This window comes from Ictidomys tridecemlineatus, chromosome 11 (assembly GCF_052094955.1).
Source record: "Ictidomys tridecemlineatus isolate mIctTri1 chromosome 11, mIctTri1.hap1, whole genome shotgun sequence".
Taxonomy (NCBI): Eukaryota; Metazoa; Chordata; class Mammalia; order Rodentia; family Sciuridae; genus Ictidomys; species Ictidomys tridecemlineatus.
The window spans coordinates 68,251,935-68,277,510 of NC_135487.1; the positions used below are offsets into that span (position 1 = coordinate 68,251,935).

General features: G+C 36.8%; 1 protein-coding gene across 3 annotated transcripts in view; it reads right to left on the minus strand.

Annotated features, from left to right (window-relative positions):
- Mcoln3 (mucolipin TRP cation channel 3) overlaps positions 1-25,576 on the minus strand; it is a 37,769-nt gene that overhangs the window by 11,617 nt on the left and 576 nt on the right. For all 3 annotated transcript variants that reach the window (XM_005334068.4, XM_078026627.1, XM_078026626.1), the window contains exons 2-6: positions 14,756-14,985; positions 11,344-11,511; positions 5,149-5,302; positions 3,925-4,009; positions 3,747-3,843 (exon numbers count right to left, since the gene is read on the minus strand). In XM_005334068.4, the coding sequence (XP_005334125.2) occupies positions 3,747-3,843; positions 3,925-4,009; positions 5,149-5,302; positions 11,344-11,511; positions 14,756-14,983 (732 nt within the window). In that variant the 5' untranslated portion in view covers positions 14,984-14,985. The remainder of the gene's footprint in view (positions 1-3,746; positions 3,844-3,924; positions 4,010-5,148; positions 5,303-11,343; positions 11,512-14,755; positions 14,986-25,576) is intronic.

Consider the following 25,576-nt stretch of genomic DNA (forward strand, 5'->3'; position numbering starts at 1 on the left):
AAAGATATATTGGATAGAATTAGAAAAGATTAAAAAGCACAGGGAAAAAAATTGGTAAATTTGAAAACACAGCAATAAACACATTCCAAAATGAAAAACACAGAGAATAAATACTGAAACATGAAACAAATAAGCAGAACATTAGCAAAGCTATGGGACAACTTTGAGTGACCAAATATAGATGTAATTGAATTCTCTGAAAGGTGAGGAGAAAATGACAGAAAAATATGGGAAGAAATCATGATGAATAAATATCAAATGCAATAAAAACTACAAATCACCAACCAAAGATGCTCAATGAACCTCAAACATAGGAAACATGAAGAAAATAACCTCAAGGCATTTCACAGCCAAATTGCTTAAATTAAAAAATAAAGAGACAATGTTAAAAAGAGTCCGGGGGGAAAACACATCCTGGTCAGAGAAACAAAGATAAGGATGACAGCAGATTTCTCATCAGAAACAGTATAAGATAGAAGAGTTACATGGAGGGGAAGGACAAGATATCTATATCCAAACTGTATTTTCAAATAAAGTCAAAATACTTATTCAGATGTAAAGCTGAAAGAATTCATCATTAGCTGACCTGGACTGTAAGAAATGTTAAGGGAGGTTGGGGTTGTGGCTCAGTGGTAGAGTGCTTGCCTAGCCCGAGTGAGGCACCACATTAAAAAAAAAAAAAAAACTAAATAAACAAAAGAAAAAAAAACTAAATAAACAAAATAAAGGTATTGTGTCCATCTGCAACTAAAGATATTTTTTTAAAAGAGAAAGAAATGTTAAAGAAAGCCCTTTGTCAGAAGGAAAATGATACCAGATGCAAAACTGTCCTACAAACAAGAATGGAGCACACTGGGAATGGTAGGTACATAAGAAAATATACAGATACTTTTCTTATCATTTTAATCATTTTTTAAAATAATTGGCTATTTAAAGAAAAATAATAATAAGGTATAACCAAAGAGTAACAGGTGAGTGATCTGATCTTGTGAGGTGATAAACTCACATGAGAGCATCTTTCTACAGAGCTTTATAACTCCATAACACATACAGAAATAAATTGTTGTATGAGTTTGTCAAGATGAACCCGACTACCATGTATAACCCTTAAGCTCTAATTTTAAAAAAGGAAAGAAAGAAGCCGTGTGACAACAATAACATAAAAACTAAGATGGGAGATATGCAATCATGATTATAAGGTTCTAATACTACTATTCATGCAGTGATGTAGCATCACTGGAAGGTAGATTTTTAGAGATGTATACTGTAAGCCCCAAAATAAAACATCAAAGAGGTATAACTAAAATGAGAAACGAGATAATAAAAAATACTTAATCAAAAAGAGCAGTGGACTGGGGATGTAGCTCACTGGTAGAGTGCCTGCCTAGTATGTGTGAGGTACTGGGTTTGATCCTCAGCATCACATAAAAACAAACAAATAAAATAAAGGCATTCTGTCCATCTACAACTACAGAATAAAAATTTTTAAAGAGGGCAGAAAAAAATGGAAAACATTAATAACCACAAAAAATTAAATGTCCTAAGCATGTGAATGAAAAGAGATTGTAAGACTGGATAAAAAAGCAAGACACAATTTTATGCCTAACAAGAAACCCACTTTAAATAAAAAGACACAAATAAACTAATATTAAAAAGATAAAAAAAGATTTAGCATGTTAACACTAATCAAAAGAAAGCTGAAGAATAAAGAATGCTATCAAGGTTAAAAACTACTGTTTCATAATGATGAAAGAACTAATTCTTCAAGAGAATATAAGAATCCTAGATATTTATGCCTCTAATAAAGATCTTCAAAGTACATGATGCACAAATCATTAAAGTACTATGCATGATTGAAAATGCGCTGTTTTTTTCCATTATAAATCTAACTGGGGGCACCCACACAAAGGTTTAAAAATAGCTGTTGAAGTCAAGAGCGGTAGCTCCGTGGTAGAGTCCTTCACCTCCCATGGGCAAAGCCCTCTACTGGAACTCCAGAACCACAAAAAAAAAAAAAAAAACAAAAAAAACAAAGGCAATAACAAACACACAGAAAACCAAGAAGAGTAGTTGTTTTCCAGTACATAACAAATACTTAAGTCAGTCCTGTATATATATTATCTCACATCTTGGTGATAATCTTGTCAGTCAGGCAGACATTGATTTTTGTTTTATAGATGAGAAAACTGAGGTGCAAACCACATAAATAATTTGCTTAACATTACATAGCTACTAACTGGTGAGCTGGAATCAGATTTATCTGACTCCAGATCCCCTACATTTTGTGTCAGATATATGCTGTGTAGCCTATGTTTCCTTCCAAGGATACAGGTGCATTAATGGCTTTTATTATTAAATCACTTCATAGGACACAAGCTCTACTGAAGTTCTGTGACATACAATGCTAAATCCACCATAAAGAAGCATAGCTTTAGGATGATCCAACAATAATGTTGAAAATAAAACAAATCTGCCTGTGGCTAAAAATCCAGTTTGCTGATACCACTGAACTGGGCCACTGACAAGGGTCCAGATCTCACTAATATTTCATTTACCTGTCCCACAAATATTTTTGTCACCTTTATTTTTGCTGAGGGATCACAACATTAACAAAATTATTCCTGACTTCAAGAGGCTTTCTACCAGCAGAGTTGATGATAAACACTGAGAAAAATCCTAAAAAGGAGAGGCTGTTAAACCCATATAAAAATCCAAAAAGGAGGTAGGGGGGTGAACAAAAGAGGAAGCCCACAAAACACCTAGGAGTTCAGTGTGTAGAATGTATTTCTAACCAAGGAATCACAAAGAAGTTCACAAAGAAGGTAGAAAAATTAGAAAAGACCTGAAAATTGTCCTTTCTCAAACCCAAGAGAGAAAGAATAAAGAGAGGAGATTGTGAATGATAGCTGAAGTTTAAGAAATCAAGTAATACTGATAATTCATAACTTGCTGATAATATTAAGATCAAAATATGTAGGCTAATTCAAACTAGTCTTATGGTTTTACTGCTTTTTCTTGTTAAATGTCCTGTATAACTATTACATTATATTATATGCTAGATTTTTTTTCTAACCTCAATCTCTGAAAACTTGATTTTTTTTACAATCAATTAGCTGATTATCAGAAGAAGAGCTTTTGATTAAAACGACCATTGAAGTAACAGAAATCTGCATCATATGAAGCTAAGTTGTTTCAAATGCTCTCCTGCTATGACCAAACAGTAGCAGGTGAGTGATCTGATCTTGTGAGCCGATAAACTCACGTGATAGCATTTCTTGCTTGCTAGAGAGCTTTACAGCTCCACCTGCAACTGGAATGCAGACAACATAGAAGTGATAGGGTGGGCGGAAGGAGGAGAGACATTCAGAACATTCAGAGGCAATGTGAGAAAACCACTGTGAGCAATAACTCGAAGGCTAAACTATCCACAATGAGGAAACTCAGTATGGAACCTTGGACACACAACCACACACCTCTTCTCCTTTCATGTATGAACATCAACTCTGTGCCGGACACTATTCTTGGTACTGGAGATAAGACAAGTCCCTGCTGTTACAGAATTTCTCAAGTAGATAATTTATAGCAAAATAGAGCTAGCTGTATCCATGCCCCACTTACGAACATTCATGTGGAAATATTTTGTCATTTTGATCTTGCCTCAATACAAGTATGCGAAGCATATAACTAGATAAAAATGATTTTTTTTCCTCCAGATTGGAACCGAATTCAGTGCACCTCACACTTACAGTCAGAGTAAAATCATAGCAGTCAGGGAGCTCCTGATGACGAACTGTCTGCAGGTTAATGGCTTTCAGTTTAAACTGAAGCTCCACTGTCACCAGTCTAGAAAAGAGAGGAGGCATTGGCTCAGTGGCTCCACACACACAAACAAACACAAGTTACGTTCCTGTCTGTTTCCCTCACCTGTGGAAGTCCAGCGTGAAGTTGAGTTTATTTTCTTCTGATGTTCCAATATGAAAAGCCTCACCCGGTTCTACAAAGAAACATTCTGCCACAGAAAGAAACAAAAACATGACGTAGTGCCTAAAACAGAAAAATAAAACTCCATTTTGAAAGGATAGCCCATTTAAGATCAGTTATTCAGAGCCTCATGTTTTTCTGAATTAAGATTTTGGAAGCTAGACATCAATACCACTTGGTTACAGGGCCTCCTGTGTTTTTAAGACATGAGAGACCACAGCACTTCTGGGTTGGTTGGGAGATGGAGACTCCAACTCCATTTCCTTAGGGTCTTATAGAATGCCCTCTTGCTTCCTTGTCTTTTTAAGCCTAACTCTGAGTGCCTCCCACTTCCTTTTGGTATCCTAAACACAGGATTTGAAGCATTTGCAGTGCTTAAGATTTTCTAAACGGTTTAAAGGCCCTGTTTTTAAAAATATTATGTGTTGACAATTTTTTCTCTATAAGCAATTTTTTAATAAAGAAAAGCATGTTAGCCAGGTTTGGTGGTGTGGCACACACCTATAATCCCAGCAGCTCGGGAGGCTGAGGCAGGAGGTTTGTGAGTTCAAAGCCAACTTTAGCAACATTGAGGGGCTAAGAAACTCAGTGAGACCCTGTATCTAAATAGAATACAAAATAGGGCTGGGGATGTAGCACAGAAAAGTGATTAAACTAAGTGCTCCTGAGTTCACTCCCCAGTACCAAAAAAAGAAAAGCAGCATTTTAGAAAAATTTCAGTAATTGCTACAATTGTCCTTTACTATCCCTCTTAATACAATACATAAAGAGTCTGTGAACCCATGATGTGTTGTAGACATACTACTCATCTCTTTAATTGACTTTTGGGCATGAGAGGTGGTGCAGTATAATGGCCAAGCACAGACCACCTGGGCCAACTTTCAGTGCTGCCTCTTTGTAGCTCCATCATGAGCAGAGCTCTGAACTCTCTGAGCCCTACTTCAACCTTCTATGGGGGATGATAATAAACCTTGCTTTATCTGGGTTTCTGTGAGGATTCATGAGTTGTAGTAAAGGCTTAGAACAGAAGCTGACACAATGACTTCCGTATAATTCTTACTATGCCCTAATAGTGACCATATCAATGTTTTCAGAGATGAAATAAATGATTTTAGGTACAAAGCAAAGAGTTAAAAACTAAACTTCCAGCTTATAGAGGAACATCACCTGTTTCAATTTCGGGATCAATGTCAAAAGTGTCATTTCCAGGACAGATGCTTCCTTGCTTGTAGAAATGCTGACAGATTGCCATAGCAGACTGCTTGGTCCCCTTGTTCTCATAAGCGTGATTCCCAACTGAAATGTTGCGAAGCTCCAAGTACTGTGTCCAAAAAGAAATAGAAAGCGGCATGCCAGCCAGGGCAGAGGTGAGCCATGATGTCCCTCCCTCCCCAGCTCTGGCAGGTTCCCACCTCCCCTCAGGGCAGAGATACTAATATGCAGAGTAAGTGGACTTGCTGCTGAGCACCTGGAAGGCTAAGGGCAAAGAGCACCCTTGAACTTGAATTCTGGTTTCAAGACTTATCTCTGTCTGTCACACGGTTTTCTGAGCTCTGGTTCCTTATCTGCAAAACTAAAGTCTGAAACCACACCATCTTTGAGGTTCTTTCCTTCCTTAAAGAACTATGTCCAGAGACTGATTGTTACAGTCAGTCTGAGTAAAAATGTTGTTTATCTTTGAAATATTTCCTACAAGATCCGAGTTCTACTTAGAACTATAATAGAAATGGGATACACCTGTTCCCAGATCACCACTTAAACTTTTTCTTTTAAAAAACGGAACTTAATCTTTATAATACAGTTTAATCACTTTCTTGGAAATGTTTCCCTTGTTTCAGTGAGTCCTCTAAATAAAACAAAAGAGTACTTTTACAAAGGAGAATCCTATGGTACCTTGAAATAATTGCAATGTACACCTGATGGATTTCTGTAGATGGTTCCAGAGCTTACCCCGAGCAATACGTTTAGCACGATTGGTGATATAAAGATAGGTAGGTGATACCTGTCTCTCCTGGAATTAACAAATTTGTACGATGGACACAGAACAATAATTCTACAAAAGATGCATGGGAAACATGCCTTGATAAATGAAGGAAATAATTTATAATATGGGCCTATGTGGTACACTCCAAGCTGGGCCTTGCCAAGGTCACCACTGAGCAGCATGTTACCAAATCTATGCTTCGTTCTTGGTCTTCATCTAACTTCATTGTGTTTGATGTGAGATGAGTGTGTGGTTGGAAGGCAGTACCCTGGGGAACTTCACTGCAAAGGGCACTTAAGTGGCTGTGGCCTCTGTGGGACTTTAATCAGGCTGGATATCTGTCCCTCTGGCCTCTGCAGCCTTGAGAGGAAATTATTACTCAGATGCAAGGTCCCAAATTATCCTTTGGATGATTATATACAAACAAAATTAAAAGCTGAGTAGAGACGTGGCACCAAAAGCAAAGAAAATCAAAACTGATTGCTCCTGATTATAGAATGCTTGTTTGTGACCCTTCTATGATCTCCAGATCCAACCACCTATAATGAGTCTTATGAGCTCGTTCACAAACATCTGAGCTCCTGTTCTGTAACTCTCCTTTTGTGGAGTAAAACCACAAAAGAATAAAAACACAATTCTGCACACTGCTTATGGAGCTATAGACATATTTATAAAGATAGTCTATATGTTTCTATCTTTAAATCTATATCGTGAGAAATATTATGCAATCAGTTCTGTGATTCTAGGTGAATAGTTTAGAAAATAAACAAGAAATGGTAGAACAGGTGAGTTCTGTTGAGTGGGGGAAAAAAGGGAGGTGAACCAGACACAGGAATGTATACAGTATGCGTTAAAAGAATAAAAGATTCCAAGAAGAACTTGAGGCCTTTACACCTAAGCAACTGGCCCAAAAGAGGCAGCAGTCTGGGGAGCAGGTGGAAGAGAACTCAGAGCTGCTGTGGACTGGCAGCTCTGAGGAACAGCACAAAGCACAGTGAGCAGCGGATTGGGAGTCACCTCATCCTCGCGCTGGCCAAAAGCTGGGTGGTGTGTGTGTGTGGGGGGGGGGAGTTTCTTCAGGAAAAAGACAAATCTTTGAGAATTGTCCAAATTTAAAGGGCAAATGAAAGAAAAGAAGTCAGTGAAGATGACTCAAAAATGACTGAGGAAGTAAAATGAAAGCCAGGACCCAGCATTAAAACAAAATAACTAGGTCTTTGACACTCAAATGTAGAAGCACAGGTAAAACATGAAAAGCATAGTCAAATGTGAAACTGTTAAAATTGCAATATTCGATTAGGATGAGCCCTGGTGGTTATCCAGGTAGATGCCATCTGCGGACTAAGCCCTTCAGCATGAAAGATTAGTTTTGGAAATGCCTCCAGTGACTGAGGTGGCACTCTCACCTGACAGTTCCCTTTGGTGACTATCACCTCTACTGTCCAGACATGTCCTCACAGAAAACAAGGACCCTCCCTGCCTTGATATCTATCCTATTTCCAACTCCACAGATACATGTGGAATAACTCATCTCTTAACCACAAAAATCCTATTTGCTCATAAAAATAGATAGTATTCATTCTCAGCTAAAAGTACCTAATGGTGCTTGGAAGATAGCTGGGACTCACCTGCCCAAAGAAAATCACCATGGTTAGTATTATTTATTGACATACTAGTGCAGTGGTTTGAATGTATTATCATCCTCTTAAATTCTTACGTTAGAAATTAAACCACAATATAGAGGTGAGACTTTTAGGAAGTGATTAGGAAGGAGAAGCCCTTATGAATGGGATTGAGAACATTATAAAAGGACTAAAAGTAAGATAGGTCCTTTAGCCCTTCCACCATGTGAGAACACAGCCTTCAGATGCCTTGGTCTTAGATTTTCTAGCCTAAGAACTGTACGAAATGGATTTCTGTTGTCTATAAGTTACCGAGTCTCAGGTATTTTATTATAGTATCAAGAATAGACCAACTAGGATGCAACTAGGATAAAGAATCTATATGGATTTTTACATTTAAATAACATGGAGATCTGAGAAGCAGAATGACCTGAATGCCAAATATTGTATTTTGAAGATTGATTTTAGGCCTGTCAATAACAGTAAAGATGTTTTATAAAAAATTTTAATGGACTGTTTCTCTCTTGCCTCTATTTAACACCCCCCCCAAAAAAAAGAAAAAATACCAATTTGGTGCTGAGTACCTTAGAGAAATTCAATACACTTAAAATGAAAATCTTAAAACCAAGTCTCTTCAAAATACAGTGCCCTTTCTTGTTCAAAACACTAGAAAAACTAGGAATAGTAGGAACATACCTCAATTTTGTAAAAGCTCTCTATGCTAAACCCAAGGCCAATATCATTCTAAATGGAGAAAAATGGAAGCATTCTCTCTGAAAACTGGAACAAGACAGGGATGCCCTCTTTCACCACTTCTATTCAACATAGTCCTTGAAACTCTAGCCAGAGCAATTAGACAGATGAAAAAAATTAAAAGTGTACAAATAGGAAAAGAAGAATCAAACTATCACTCTTTGCTGATTCTATACTTAGAGGATCAAAAAAAAAAAAAACCACCAGAAAACTTCTAGAATTATAAATGAATTCAGCAAAGTAGCAGGATATATAAAATCAACACCCATAAATCAAATGCATTCTTACACATCAGTGATGGATCCTCTGAAAGAGAAATTAGGAAAACTACCCCATTCACAATAGCCTCAAAAATAAAATACTTGGGAATCAACTTAACAATAGATGTGAAAGACCTCTACAATGAAAACTACAGAACACTAAAGAAAGAAACTGAAGAAGACCTTAGAAATGGAAAGATATCCCATGCTCTTGGATAGCAAAATTAATACAGTCAAAATGGCCATAGTACCCAAAGTGCTATACAGATTCAACGTGATTCCAATTATAATTCCAATGTCATTCCTTATAGAAATAGAAAAAGCAATCATGAAATTCATTTGGAAAACTAAGAGACCAGAATAGCCAAAGCGATCCTTAGCAAGAAGAGTGAAGCAGGAAGCATCACAATACCAGACCTTAAACTATACTCCAAAGCTATAGTAACAAAAATGGCATGGTATTGGCACCAAAACAGACATGTAGACCAATGGTACAGAATAGAAGACACAGAGACAAACCCATATAAATACAGTTATCTCACACTAGACAAAGGAGCTGAAAACATACATTGGCAAAAAGATAACCTCTTCAACAAATGGTGCTAGGAGAACTGGAAATCCATCTGCAGCAAAATTAAATTAAACCCTTACCTCTCACCATGCACAAAACTCAACTCAAAGTGGATCAAGGACCTAGGAATTAGACCAGAAATCCTGTGCCTAATAGAGGAAAAAGTAGGCCCAACTCTTCATCACATCAGATTAGGCCCCAACTTCCTTAACAAGACTCCCAAAGCACAAGAAATAAAATCAAGAATTAATAAATGGGATAGATAGATTCAAACTAAGAAGCTTCTTCTCAGCAAAAGAAACAAGTAAGATGAAGAGAGAGCCTACATCTTGAGAGCAAATTTTTGCCATAAGCATGTCAGATAGAGCACTAATCTTCAGGATATATGAAGAACTCAAAAAACTTAACACCAAAAAAACTAAACTACCCAATTAATAAATAGGCTAAGGCGATGAACAGATACTTATCAGAAGAAGATATACAACCAATCAACAAATGTATATGAAAACTTGTTCAACATCTCTAGTAAATAGAGAAATGCAAATCAAAACTACTCTAAGATTTCATCTCACTCCAGTCAGAATGGCAGTTATCAATAATATAAACAACAATAAGCGTTGGCAAGGATATGGGGAGAAAAGGCACACTCATACATTGCTGGTGGAATTGCAGATTGGTGCAGTCAATCTGGAAAGCAGTATGGAGATTCCTTAGAAAACTTGGAATGGAACCACCATTTGACCCAGCTATCGCACTCCTTGGTCTATACCCAAAGGACTTAAAACCAGCATACTTATAGCAGCACAATTCACAATTGCTAAACTGTAGAAGCAACCTACATGTACTTCAATACATGAATGGATAAAGAATATGTGGCATGTATACATAATGGAGTATTACTCAACATTATAAGAGAATAAAATTATAGCATTTGCAGGAAAATGGATGGAGTTAGAGAATGTCATGCTAAGTGGAGTTATTAGCCAATCCCCAAAAAACCAAAGGTTGAATGGTCCCTCTGATAAGTGGATGCTGATCCCAAATGGACAGAGGCATGGGAAAAATGGAGGAACTTTGAATTGAGCAAAGGGGAGGGAGAAGGGGGGGAGGTATTGGGGCAGAAAAGATGGTAGAATGTGATAGACATTATTACCCTAGGTACATGTATGACTACACATATAGTGCAACACTACATTGTATACAGAGAAATGAAAAGTTGTGCTGCAATTGTGTACAATGAATAAATATGTATTCTGCTATCATATATACCTAATTAAAATAAATAAATAAAAAGAAAAATGGAAAAAACTAATCTCTTGAGCATTATGCTATTTCCTCTCTACAAATTGTAGGACGTAATTTTGTTTAACAATTTATGCAACTTATTTCTATCACTAATTTTACTACTCCCAATGCTAACCAAAATCTTAATGCCATAAAGACATATTTAAGTCTAACAATTTTTCATCACACAGTGCATAGATTGTCTCTAGAAAATGAAGAGTCGAAATCATACTAAAATAATGTTTTGAAGAAGAGTTGTAATAATTATGAAACATTGTCTATAAGCTAACCCAGGTTGGAAATACCAACTTCAAGAACACTTTCAGCTCCAAAATAAGATATTTGGGATCTTGCAAAAGTACTATTTCTAGAAAAAAAATTGATTATAGACTCACCAGTATCAAAAACAATTTTATTTTTTGTTTGACAGGTAGTCACTAGCACAATAAAATCATTGTAATATATGACATTAAAGCCTTACTTTATTTTAAATGAACTTTCAGATCTTGATTGCTATATAAACTCTGCAAAGTTAATAATCTCACTATTTGTTGAGGCCCTCTGCAAACAGGAGCTCTGAAGACTTAATGAAAACTTTAATCAGGGTCATGGTTAATCATTTAAAATCTTTGAAATTCCCATGCCAAGCCCTATCTCTGAAGCTTTTAATTAAGTCATTAAAGTATCTATTTCTGTTAGTGCTAAACAAAAGCTTTTCTCAAATGCTAGTTTTATAAATGTTTATTGGCAATGTTTTGTAAAAGACAATTTTAAAATGACCTTATACATAGACATTTCTACCTGAAACTATTCCCATTCTGTCCTTGAGGGTCAGTTTCTATGACTGCTACCATTTTCCCAGTCTTTTCCTTTCCCTCATTGACTTACCCGATTCATTGCAAAGGTGATCTGATCATACACATCATTTTGTGTGTACACTGCATACGTGTCATCCATTCGGTCCATATAGCCTTTTAGGAAGAGGTGTTTAAATGCTATAGTGTTCTCTTCTTTAAAAGCTACCACCATCTGGTTACTTAGTCCAAAAAGGACCAGCTTAAAAGAAAAAAGAAACAGTAAGCAGGGGAAAAATCTGAAAAGAAAAAGTGGAGGTAGATGGTACAGAGGCTTGAACAGCAAAGGAGAGTTTCCATGAATTCCATAGGATACCAAGGAGGTTTGCAGCTGCTGGATACTGCATGGTAAGAAAGTCCAATTCCCATGGCCAAACTATATTCCTAGACCTCGTTTCCAAAATGGTAACAATAAGATTAAAATTTAAAAATATCCTTTCAACTCATCTCTAAGTTAAAGTATATTAATATAATGTGTTCTTAATATTTAGGCAGGATTGACTCCAGAGTTTCACATGAAACTCAATTGTTCACCCACAAAAATCTGTTTCACTGCTCTGCTGCCATAGTAACAGAAACTCTTTCAATCATACCCCAAAGCTTGCTTTACTCTTTCATCTTTTCTTCTCTCCCAAACTATTTCAATATCTACTCTATTCTCCCTCTCCCCTTGCCTCCCCATTTAGAAAGTGTACTCTAAGCCAGCATAGTGGCATGTTCTATAATCAAAGCAACTCAGGAGGCTGAGGAAGGAGGATCAAAAGTTCAAGGCCAGCCTCAGTAACTTAGCAACCTGTCTGAAAGGACTGGGGATGTGTGGCTCAGTAAAGCACCCCTGGGTTCAATCCTCAGTATCAAAAAAAGACTTAGATCCCAGGGTGAGTCGGGGCATATTTTATATGAAAGGGGGAGCAACACTGAGCACCGATGTGCCATAAATTATTCCAGGAACTTTCCTCATATTTATTAACCAATCCCTCAGCATGGTCCCTAATATAACAAATTTACAAATTAGTGCATAAAGGATCAGAGAAGTTAAACAACTTTTTCAAGTCACAACATTAGCAAGTGTTCAATCAAAATTAGAACCCATACCCAGGAGACTAAAAATCTAAGCTCTCTCCACCCTATTACACTATGCAAAGCAATGCAGTGCTCCATCAGCAAAGAAACTGAGAAATCTTTCCCCTTCTTCCTCTCATTAGGATGTCTGACCAACACCACATATTCATCCTCTCCTAGCCTAACTTGGCTCCCATTCCTCAGAACCCTCTTTAAGCCAAATGTCCTCATTCAAATTCCAATAAGATAATAGTTTGATGACCAAAAAAGTCTCCAAAGATTTCCCAGGATATTCTTAGCAATTCATTCAAATACATGAATACCTTCTATATGCCAGTACTGAGCTGGGTGCTGAGGACATAATGAGGTCATTGCCCTGAAGGGCCTGGTGACAGATAAGAGTAAGAGTGACTGAGATAACTATTATAATTCAGAGAGTGAGCCAGGTAGAGGGAAAGGATATTTCTTAGGAGGTTGCCTGTCATTGTAGATATTTTTCTTCTATTGCTACAAACACAAACATCTTCAACTTAACAGAAAGACTTCTTTTTTTATAAAAAGAGATAAACTGTCACCATGTCACCCTCATTTGCTCAGTGACAAAGTTGCCTTTATGTGATATTTGTTTGATTGCTCAAGTACTAGTAAAGAAACATTACAATAAAGAAACTCTGAGTTTCTTGTTAAAAGCTCACCTAAACACCTTTTACATGCTTATTACCAACAGGCTTAAACCACTGGCCAGTTTTTCTTGTTGACCACTCTACTAATTATAAGAAGGTTAGATGGTCTCCCTAAAAGATTAAAGTGCATTGAGAACCTCAGAGTTAGAGGATATAAACCTGAGTTTGAATCTCAGTTCTATTCTTCCAGTTTCCTGACTATGACATGTTATTTTGTCACACCAAGCCTCAGTGCCCTGTGTGTAAAATAGAGATCCCATTACCCACCTCCAATTTGTTTTGAAAATTGAACATGATGATGTATTCTATAAAACTATTTAGTCTGGTCTACAGAAAATTCTTAGGGTGGTATTTCAAGCAATAATACTTTCATTTAGTTGATACATAGTCCCCTGTATACAAGACAACACAGATAAACTTTATTGTGACACATTGTTTTAGCACCTGGAAATTAAGATGTTCAATTCAAAGTTGACAAATACTATACTGAGAGTCCAGCATCTGTTTTGAGAGTGATATATTAGAGAGAGAGAGTACAACTGCTTCCGAAGTCTTGATTCTGCCACTGACTAGCCATGTTGGCTTTTTAAAAACTATAAACAGCAGTCTTCTTTTCTGCAATATGAGTAATGCTAGTATTTTATTAATTTTAAATAAAATGGTTTTGTTAGAATTAAGTAAAGTAATATACTAGAACAGAGTATCATCCAAATGTTCATTTCCCTTAACATAACTTCTGGTATTAGAAACACATGCAAGCATTCTACCAACTTCATAGGATTATAGGAATTACCCTTGGTGTCTCCCAGTTACAAAGCAATTAAAATTAAAAATGTCAGGATTTTATTTTTTCACAAATCTCTCTTTTAAAGAGAGAGTTGTCCATCAAAAAGAGAAAGCAAAAATTAACAAAAGAAAAAAAAAACCCTATCATTTACTTTCACCATTAACATCTGCTTGTTTTGTTTTTCTTCCTTCCTTTCTCCAACCCCCCCACTCCCTGCCGTATGGTTTTTAACAAGAGATAATTACTCTCATCAGAAGGAAAACATATTTTCAAAAGAATGAATCACAACTGCTATATATAGGCATCACAAAATATGGTTTTCAAATAAATTTTAAAGATGTCAAGGTAATTAGATTCAAAATTTCCCTATTAATTAAAATGGTTCCATCTCTCACTGGCTAATGACAATTTTCATTTAACTTCACATTCTCCCTCTGCATAGTTCTCATGGTCACAGGGCTGTGAGAATCCAAGAACTTGCCTTTAGCAGAAACCCATGACATTTTTTAAGAGAGACAAATGTCCAGAAAACCAACTAGGAAGGAAAAGGAAGTCCTTCTGTTAGGCGATGTCTAGTTTCCATGGCTGATTTAGAAATCACCCCACAAACACACACACATACACATACTATTAAACCTATTGATTGGAATCCAAATATTAAAATTGTCAATCCCTGAAAATCAATTAGATCTATGGCTAAAATTACAGTTTAATGAAAGATGAAAAGAAAAAAAAAGTAAAAGAAAAAAAAAAGCCAAAGCTTTTCACTAATTTTAAGGAGAAAAAGGTTGAGATCCTATGTTTCCTTATTTATTATTCTCCATTATGCATGAATTTACAAATTATTTTCCATTGTTCTCTTGCTATTTAAAGACACTTTTACCAAACTCACTCCTGTGATCTGAGCTGCTTACCTGGATAGTCACCATTGCAATTTTTAGAATTTGTATGGCAAGTTTCCATGGCTTTCTACCTCGAGCCCAGAACTTCTCACAAGGATTCATGAAAAAGAATTTGAGTTTTCGCCTCATCTGGTCTTCTAACAGAAGCTTCTCAGATGGAGATGTTTGCTGGTTAAAGCTGCAGCGATTTTCCTCTTCATGAGAGGTGGAGCTACTTATACCTATCTCAGGATTTGCCATCTCTAGGGAAGAAGAAAAACATGAGCTCTAGTAGGTGAATGAAGGCACAAGTCCATGTTGCTTGAGAGTTCAGGTTAGTTCAGGAAGAAGTCCAAACACAGGTATGGTATCAAATAAGCACAATTATTCTAAACTGCACTATTATATGCTTATAGAATCAATTAAAATGTAAGACATCACATTCTCCATTTATTTCTATTACTAAGGGAATTTCCACCTTGTTGAAAGTTATCAAATTCAAGAGCTGCTCCTATCAGTAAAAGAGTATATGCATGTATTATGTATTGTGTGTGTGTGTGTGTACACATAGATAGATATATGCTCTCTATCTCATTAGAGCAAAGATTGGAGACCTAAGATTCTGGGTAAGAACTTCACAGGGCTGGGGATCCAAGATGGCGGGCCAGAGGGAGGCATCATTCTGTGTCATCCATGACCTGGGTCTCAACTAGTGGGAATACTGCTTTGCTGAGAGTGGTAGAGGACCCCTCCACAGCTGATCCCGCACAGGAATCACAGCAACTGTGCTGCACAGGGCCCAGGCCCTCAGAGTTAGAAAAGGACTTCCAAGTACTGGCCCATACAAATCTTGCAGGTGCCTGAGCAGAACCACCAGCATAGGCACCACCCCCACAAAGGACACTCAGCCGCTACCCACATGCAGGAACTCTGGCCACCACTCCATGTGGACCCCCATCTACTAATGTGGGGCTCCCCCAGTCGCCTCCATCTTGGGATTTAGCAGCTAGTGCCATAGTCCCCTACTCAAGGTACCCTGCCTGCACCCGGGGACATCACAGGCTCTGAAGAAAGCTGATAGCCACAACTCTGCATGCCACAGCCATCACCTGGATCCCCCCATGGCTGAAAGCAGCAGCCTCCATGTTGGGTCACCTCCATCACCATCTTTACCAGTTTGAAACACCCAATAGCCAGGTACCCATAGTTTTCTAATTCCTCCCAATCCCCAGCAGCCTCTAACTCAGCAGAGTGAATGCTCAATTCAAAACAGCCCTCTGTGATAGGTGCACAGCCACCAGAGTGCAACACACAAGACCCCCAGAGAGAAAAGTTCCTGATTAGGAAGTAGAAAGGGAGAGGAGGAGGGAGATACACTTTAGAGACTAATTTAGGTTGCAGGAACTGTGAGGTCCACGTGAGATGAGGAGACCCGGTGCCCTCATCACAGAAGCAGACTTCAAAGGAGATCCTTGAGGTACAGTCTCCCAACAGGATGATGGTGTTATACCCCACTTCCAGGTACCCTGTACCCAAGACCAACCCTCACACCCTGGTAATCCCCACCATCCTGAGGGTGGAGATACCAACTAAGAACAGAAATCCCCACCTATTGGATGAGAAAGAAAGCAGGACTAATCTCCAACCAAAATAATCCTGGTTTCTTCCTTTGAGATTTTTTTCTTTCTTCTTCCCCTTTATTCTCCCACCCTCACTTCCCCTTTATTCTCCCACCCTCACATATGAGAAACCAAGTATTTTGCATGAATTAGGATATTGAGAACTGAGACAACTGAATAGTTTATTACAGTTGTATTGTATATTCTTTTTTCCACCAATTTTTACTATTTTAACATTTTTTAATTTTTCTTAATATATATGTGTATTTGTCTTAGGCACTCTATTGACTTGTCTACCCCAAATTATTACCTCTCTATTCTCCTGTTACTAATCTTCTTCTTTAGATTTCTCTTTCACACTTCCTAAGGTATAATAACTCTGTATCCTCATCTCATACCTCCTCAGCATATCGCCCTATACCTCACCCCTGGTTCTTTGTCCACCATTAGAAACTGTAAAGCTTTTTACAAACCTACTGATTATATTGTTGATAATAATTGAATTCACTATTTCTGTACATTGTGACCAAACTTTAATGTCTTAATAACAACTATTTGTTTTTAGATGGTATTTCGTGGATATTGGGATCTGTTAACATTGTCCTTCCCCTCAAAGGTGAGGTATTGGAACCCTACAGGGGAGGTATAAGTCTAAAGGTAAAAACAATAATGCCTCGGATCAACAGAGCTAGAAAGGAAGCAATATGAAAAGACAAGGAAAGAAAGTGCCCCAAACAAATTAAGATACCACATTACTAGAATCCATGGCCAGCACAGCAGATGAAATTACAGATAAGGATTTCAGAATGAACATAATCAAAATTTTCTGTGAAATAAAGGATGATATAAGAGAGCAAATACAGGCAGCAAAAGATCATTTCGACTAAGAGCTACATAAGGAAATACAAGAAGCAAAAGATTACTTCAATATGGTGATAGAGGTTCTAAAGAAAAAACAAACAGAAATCCTTAAAATAAAAGAAACAATAAACAAAATTAAAAGCTCAATTGAAAGCATCACCAACAGATTAGACCACTTGGAAGATAGGACCTCAGATAATGAAGACAAAATATATAAAAGAATGTAGACTACACAGTGAAAATGGTAAGAAATCATGAGCAGAACATTCAAGAAATATGGGATAGCATAAAAAGACCAAATTTAAGAGTAACTGGGATAGAGGAAGGCATAGAGTTCCTAACCTAAGGAATGAAGAATCTATTCAATGAAATAATATCAGAAAATTTTCCAAACACGAACAAATTAGAAAACCAAATTCAAGAGGCTTACAAGATACCAATGTACAAAATCCATACCAAGGCACATTATAATGAAAATGCCTAACATATAGAATAAGGATATAATATTAAAAATCATGAGAAAAAAATCAGATTACATATAGGGGGAAACCAGTTAGGTTATATGCAGATTTTTTAACCCAGACCCTGAAAGCTAAAAGACCCTAGAACAATATATATCAAACTCTGAAAGAAAATGGATGCCAACCAAAAAAAAAATTTGTATCCAACAAAATTAAGCTTTAGATTTGATAATGAAATAAAAACTTTCCATGATAAACAAAAGTTAAAAGAATTTTTTTATTGGTTAATAAAAACATTACAAAGATTGCAGAATCACATCGGTTACACATCCACATTTTTACATAATGCCACAATAGTAACTGTTGTATTCTGCTACCTTTCCTATCCTCTACTATCCCCCCTCGCCTCCCCTCCCAACTTCTCTCTCTACCCCATCTACTGTAATTCATTTCTCTCCTTATTTTTTCCCATTCCCCTCACAACCTCTTATATGTAATTTTGTATAACAATGAGGGTCTCCTTCCATTTCCATGCAATTTCCCTTTTCTCTCCCTTTCCCTCCCACCTCATGACTCTGTTTAATGTTAATCTTTTCCTCCTGCTCTTCCTCCCTGCTCTGTTCATAGTTGCTTTCATTATATCAAAGAAGACATTTGGCATTTGTTTTTTAGGGCTTGGCTAGCTTCACTTAGCATAATCTGCTCTAATGCCATCCATTTCCCTGCAAATTCCATGATTTTGTCATTTCTTAGTGCTGCGTAGTACTCCATTGTGTATAAATGCCACATTTTTTTAATCCATTCATCTATTGAGGGGCATCTGGGTTGGTTCCACAGTCTAGCTATTGTGAATTGTGCTGCTATGAACATGGATGTGGCAGTGTCCCTGTAGTACACTCTTTTAAGGTCTTCAGGGAATAGTCCAAGAAGGGCAATAGCTGGGTCAAATGGTGGTTCCATTCCCAACTTTTCCAGGAATCTCCATACTGCTTTCCATATTGGCCGCACCAATTTGCAGTCCCACCAGCAATGTACAAGAGTACCCTTTTCCCCACATCCTCGCCAGCACTTGTTGTTGTTTGACTTCATAATGGCTGTCAATCTTACTGGAGTGAGATGGTATCTTAGGGTGGTTTTGATTTGCATTTCTCTGACTGCTAGAGATGGTGAGCATTTTTTCATGTACTTGTTGATTGATTGTATGTCCTCCTCTGAGAAGTGTCTGTTCAGGTCCTTGGTCCATTTGTTGATTGGGTTATTTGTTATCTTATTTTCTAATTTTTTGAGTTCTTTGTATACTCTAGATATTAAGGCTCTATCTGAAGTGTGAGGAGTAAAAATTTGTTCCCATGATGTAGGCTCCCTGTTTACCTCTCTTATTGTTTCTCTTGCTGAGAAAAAACTTTTTAGTTTAAGTAAGTCCCATTTGTTCATTCTTGTTATTAACTCTGTGCTATGGGTGTCCTATTAAGGAATTTGGAGCCCGACCCCACAATATGTAGATCAGAGCCAACCTTTTCTTCTATCAGACGCATAGACTCTGATTTGATATCAAGGTCCTTGATCCATTTTGAGTTGACTTTTGTGCATGGCGAGAGGAGGGGATTCATTTTCATTTTGTTGCATATGGATTTCCAGTTTTCCCAGCACCATTTGTTGAAGATGCTATCCTTCCTCCATTGCATGCTTTTAGCCCCTTTATCGAATATAAGATAGTTGTAACTTTGTGGATTGGTTTCTGTGTCCTCTATTCTATACCATTGGTCCACCTGCCTGTTTTGGTACCAGTACCATGCTGTTTTTGTTACTATTGCTTTGTAGTACAGTTTGAAATCTGGTATCGCTACACCTCCTGATTCACACTTCCTGCTTAGAATTGCTTTTGCTATTCTGGGTCTTTTATTTTTCCATATGAATTTCATGATTGAAAATTCAAAAGAATTTATAGCTAGAAATCCTGCACTACAGAACATCCTTGAAACAAAATATTCTATGAAGAAGAAGTGAAAAACAACAATGAAAATCAGCAGAGGGAGGAATTACACTAAAGGAAAAGCTAATCAAAGGAAAACCCAAGTCAAGTTCAATAACAAAAATGGGAATACAAATCATGTCTCAAAAATAATCCTGAATGTTAATAGCCTAAACTCACCAATCAAAAGATATAGGCTAGCTGATTGGATAAAGAAAATATGATGCCTCCAAGAGACTCATCTCATAGGAAAAGTCATACACAGACTGAAGGTGAAAGGTTGGGAAAAAGCATATCAATCCTAGGCCCTACAGAAGCAAGCAGGGGTTTCCATCCTCATATCAAATAAAGTAGACTTCAAGCTAAAGTTAATCAAAAAGGACAAAGAAGGACACTTCATACTGCTCAAGGGAATCATACACCAATAAGACATAGCAATTATAAATATATATAATTTAAATATATATAATATATAATATTTATAATTTATAATTATAAATATATTATATATATATATATATATATATATATATCCCAAACAATGGAGCATCTATATTCATCAAGCAAACTCTTCTGAAGTTCAAGAGTTAAATTGATCACAACACAATAATTCTGAGTGACTTTAATACACCTCTTTCACCACTGGATATATCTTCTAAACAAAAGCTGAACAAAGAAACTATAGAACTCAATAATAAACAATAACTAAGACTTAGCTTACATATATACAATATTTCATCCTTCAAAGTGAATACACTTTCTTCTCAGCAGCACATGAATCCTTCTCTAAAATAGACCATATATTATGCCACAAAGCAAATACAAAAAATTAGAGATACTACCCTGCATTCTATGAGATCATAATGCAATGAAATTAGAAATCAATGATACAATAAAAGATAAAAACTACTCCAACAGCTGGAGACTAAATAGTATGCTACTGAATGAACAATGGGTTGCAAAAGACATCAAGGAGGAGATTAAAAAATTCTTAGAGGTAAATTAGAACACTGATACAACATATCAAAATCTCTGGAACACTATGAAGGCAGTATTAAGAGGAGAGTTCATTGCATGGAGTTTATTCCTTGAAAGAAGAAAAAAGTCAACAAATTAATGACCTAACACTACATCTCAAAGCCCTAGGAAAAGACTAAATCAACACCAAAAGCAGTAGAAGACAGGAAATAATTAAAATCAGAGCTGAAATCAATGAAATTGAAATTTTTTTAAAAAATGAAAAATGACAGAACAAAAAGTTGGCTCTTTGAAAAAGTAAATTTAAAAAATAGACAAACCTTTAGCCATGCTAACAAAGAGAAGGAGAGAGAAAACTCAAATCAAATATACGTGATGAAAAAAAAATATATATATATCACAACAGACACTACAGAAATACAAAAAATAATTAGAAATTATTTTGAAAACTTGTACTCTAATAAAATAGAGAATATGGAAGGCACCAACAAATTTATAGAGGCATATGATATGAGTTGTCCAAATTGAATCAGGATGATATATACAATTTAAACAGATCAATTTCAAGCAAGGAAATATAAGATGTCATTAGAAGCCTACCAACCAAGAAAAGCCCAGGACCAGATGGATACACAGCTGAGTTCTACAAGACCTATAAAAAAGAACTAATACCTATACTATACAAATTCTTTTGTGAAATAGAAAAAGAGGGAGTACTTCCAAACTCATTCTATGAGGCCAATATCACCCTGATTCCAAAACTAGGCAAAGACTCATCAAAGGAAAAAAAAAAAACTTTAGACCAATATCCCTAATGAACATAGATGCAAAAATTCTCAATAAAATTCTGGCAAATTGAATACAAAAACATCAAAAAGATAGTGCTCCATGATCAAGTGGGGTTGGTCCCAGGGATGCAAGGTTGGTTCGGAAACCAATAAATGTAATTCATCACATCAATAGACTTAAAGATAAGAATCAAATAATCACCTCAATTGATGCAGAAAAAGTATTCAACAAAATACAACACCCAGGGCTGGGGCTGTAGTTCAGTGGTAGAGTGCTTTTCTTGCAGTGTGAGGCCCTGGATTTGATCCTCAACACCATATAAAAATAAAGAAGTAAATAAAATTTTTAAAAAACTCAACATCATAAAAGCTATCTATGCTAAGCCTAAGGCCAACACCATTCTAGATGGGAAAAAAATTGAAAGCATTCTACCTAAAAACTGGAAAAAGTCAGGAATTGGCACCAAAATCGACTGGCAGACCAATGGTACAGAATAGAGGACACAGAGACTGACCCACATAATTACAGTTTTCTTATATTAGACAAAGGTGCCAAAAACATACATTAGAGAAAAGACAGCTTCTTCAACAAATGGTGCTGGGGAAACTAGAAATCCATATGCAACAAAATGAAATAAAACCCCTATCGCTCACCATGCACAAAATTCAACTCAAAGTGGATCAAAGACCTAGGAATTAAACCAGAGACACTGAGCCTATTAGAAGAAAAAGTAGGCCAAAATCTCCATCATATCGGATTAGGCCCCAACTTCCTTAATGAGACTCCTATAGCATAAGAATTTAAATCAAGAATGGGATAGACTCAAACTAAAAAACTTCTTCTCAGGAAAAGAAACAATCCGTGAGGTGAATAGAGAGCCTACATCCTGGGAGCAAATTTTTACCACTTGCACATCAGGTGAAGCGCTTATCTCTAGAGTATAAAAAGAACCCAAAAAAGCTAAACACCAAAAAAAAAAATAGCCCTATCAATAAATGGGCCAAGGAACCGAACAGACACCTCTCAGAAGAGGATATACAATCAATCAACAAATATATGAAAAATGTTCAACATCTCTAGCAATCAGAGAAATGCAAATCACAACTACTCTTAAGATTTCATCTTACTCCATTCAGAATGGCAGCTATTAAGAACACAAACAACATTAAGTGTTGGTGAGGATGTGAGGAGAAAGATACACTCATACACTGCTGGTGGAACTGCAAATTGGTGCAGCCAATATGGAAAGCAGTATGGAGATTCCTTGGAAAACTGGGAATGGAACTACCTTTTGACCCAGCTATGGCACTCCTTGATCTATACGCAAAGGACTTAAAAACAGCATACTACAGTTTTAAAACTTAAAAACAGCATACCACATCAATGTTTACAGCAGCACAATTCACAACAGCTTAACTGTTTACCAACCTAAATGCCCTTCAGTAAATGAATGGATAAAGAAAATGTGGTATATATGCACAATGGAATATTACTCTGCGATAAAAGAGAATAAAATCATAGCATTTGCAGGTAAATGGATGGAGTTAGAGAATATAATGCTAAGTAAGTTAGCCAATCACCCAAAACCAAATGCTGAATGTTTTCTCTGGTAAGGAGGCTGATTCATAGTGGGGTTGGGAGGCGGGGCCTGGGAGGAATAGATAAACATTGGATAGGGTAAGAGGGTAGAAGGGGAAGGAGGGGGTTTGAGGGTAAAAAATATGGTGGAATGAGATGGACATCATTACCCTAAGTACATTTATGAAGACACGAATGGTGTAAATATACTTTATATACAACCAGAGGTATGAAAAATTGTGCTTGTATATGTAATATGAATTGTAACACATTCTGCTGTCATACATAGCAAATTAGAATTAAAAAAAAAACTTCAGAGGGTAGGTGGACTTTGAAATTACATGCAACATTTTATGTATATGTGGATATGGTCATTTTTCCTCTGGGGAGAAACTAAAACTTTAATTTAAAAAATTTTTTTTCAAGTTTAAAAGCGCTAAGTGGCAGGTAATAGAGTGTACAGTAGAGAAGCAAGATCTGGTTTGGTTTCTATTCTATAATTTGATACTTGTGTGACTTGGGGCAAATCACTCAGACACACTGAATCTCAGTTTCCTGTCCTGTAAAATAGAAATAATGATATCTACCCTCATATGATTATAACAAGCATTAAATAAAAATGCGAATAAAGCTCTGGCATAATGTCTACCTCTGCTTACCCCTCTACCCTCAGCAGATAGGGCAGTTTTCTAAACAGCCAATAAGGTTCCTCAGAGCATTGTGAATCTCAGGGAACTGAGATGTTCTACAAAGGGAAGAGCAGTTACTCAGTTGCAGTCCAATTCCCAATTAGCCCCATCACTTGTTTCTGCTTTTCACTGAAGACCTTATATTTACATAATACACTTTGCTTTTCAAAGTATTTGATATCTATTGTTTCTTTTGTCACTTTGAAAAGGGTGAGGTGGCTTTTCCAAAGTGATGGAGAAAGTCACTCCAAAGATTGGGAGCTATCTTGGATTTTCCCTCAAACTAATTTTGATACTATGGAAACCTGTTCAAAATAAAATATCCCAAACCACCAAGAGAGTAAAATCCTTCCATACAGAATAGAAAGACTGGTTGTTTGTTGTTTTCATAGCTTATACAAACAGCAATGAAGGGGGAATAATACAACCTACATTTATATACTACCTGGCAAGTCACAATTTAGGTACCACACTCTTTTCTAAGTCTAAAAACCACATTTGACTTGCATTCCAACATTCTTGGCAAACCAAATACTTCCAAGAAATAGTTGTTGGTTATAAAAACTAGCCATGGGGAACATTTTTAAAACTCTTGATTAATAAGAAACATTAATAAGGATACTGCTGAATGAATAAAGTATGAAGCATGTTTACCAGGTAGCATATGCAGTACCTTCAAAATGAAGTAATTGTGATAGAACTTATTAAAGTGTGGCTCTTATGTTTGTGGATAAAATGTAATGATGAGGAATAATTCTTAGATTAAGACAAAAGAGAGAGAAAAAAGTTAATATCTTGTATTTTCAAACAAAACATTTAATTTTTTCTTTTTAAAAAGTAAACTATTTGAGCCAGCAAATTTAAGAAGACTTTTACTATGGGACTTATTACAAAGATGATTTATGCTGATAAAATTTTCATATGAATACCAACATAAAAACGAAGTTGCTAATAATATTTTTATGGACTACAGATTTAAGAGCACATTAAGCTCTTTCCGTTTTGATACAGAGAAGATGAAACCTTAGACAAGGCAGCCACACACCGTGTAACAATAACCCACAGGAACAGAGAGAACATGAGCCAACCACCATTAATTTATTTAGCACATCGCACCAAGTTGCTCCAGAAGCAAACATTACACTCACAAAGACAGGAGGTTCATTCAATTAGCTGCAAACGTTAATTCTACCCTGTCTCAAAAACTCTCCTGAGGGTGCAGTTTGCTAACTGCAAATTGCTGGAATCCCCAGCAGCAGAAGGCGCTTTGGCAGCTACCTTTTGCATCTACTCGGAAGGCACTAGGAGTGCAAGGTATGCACAGGACCCCATCAAAAGAATTGGTGTGAACATACTTTATATACAAACAGAGATATGAAAAAATTGTTCTATATGTGTAATAAGAAATGTGATGCATTCTGCTGTCATGTATTTAAAAAATAAAATAACAACAACAAAAAAGTCTATCCCAGGTATGAAGCACGCTCTGAAACATGTAAATTATTTATTTACAGCTGTCAGAGGCTTAACTGGATTGAGCTGCAGGAAATTAGAGATAGGGAATCTGGGAAAATGGTGAAAGCCTCTGAGTTGGTGACAAAGTGATTCAACCTTTCCAATTTCACCTGACACAAAACTTCAGCAACAAGCGTTGCTACTCCTCTGTGAGGTGGTAGGAGGTGGGAGACAGGCCCTGCAGAGATGCCGCGCGCTGACCCAGAGCAGTCAGCCTGGCCCGTGAGCTCCTAAGCTCTTTAGCCCGCTAAAGCTCCCCTGGCAGCTGTTTTCCGCCAGGACCGAGACTCACTGTAGACCCAATTCCATTCCCTGACCACATGCCTCTACTAAAGGGACAATCCGAGTTAATAGCAGCAGGCTGAGCAACTTCAAGACCACCTCCGAGCTCC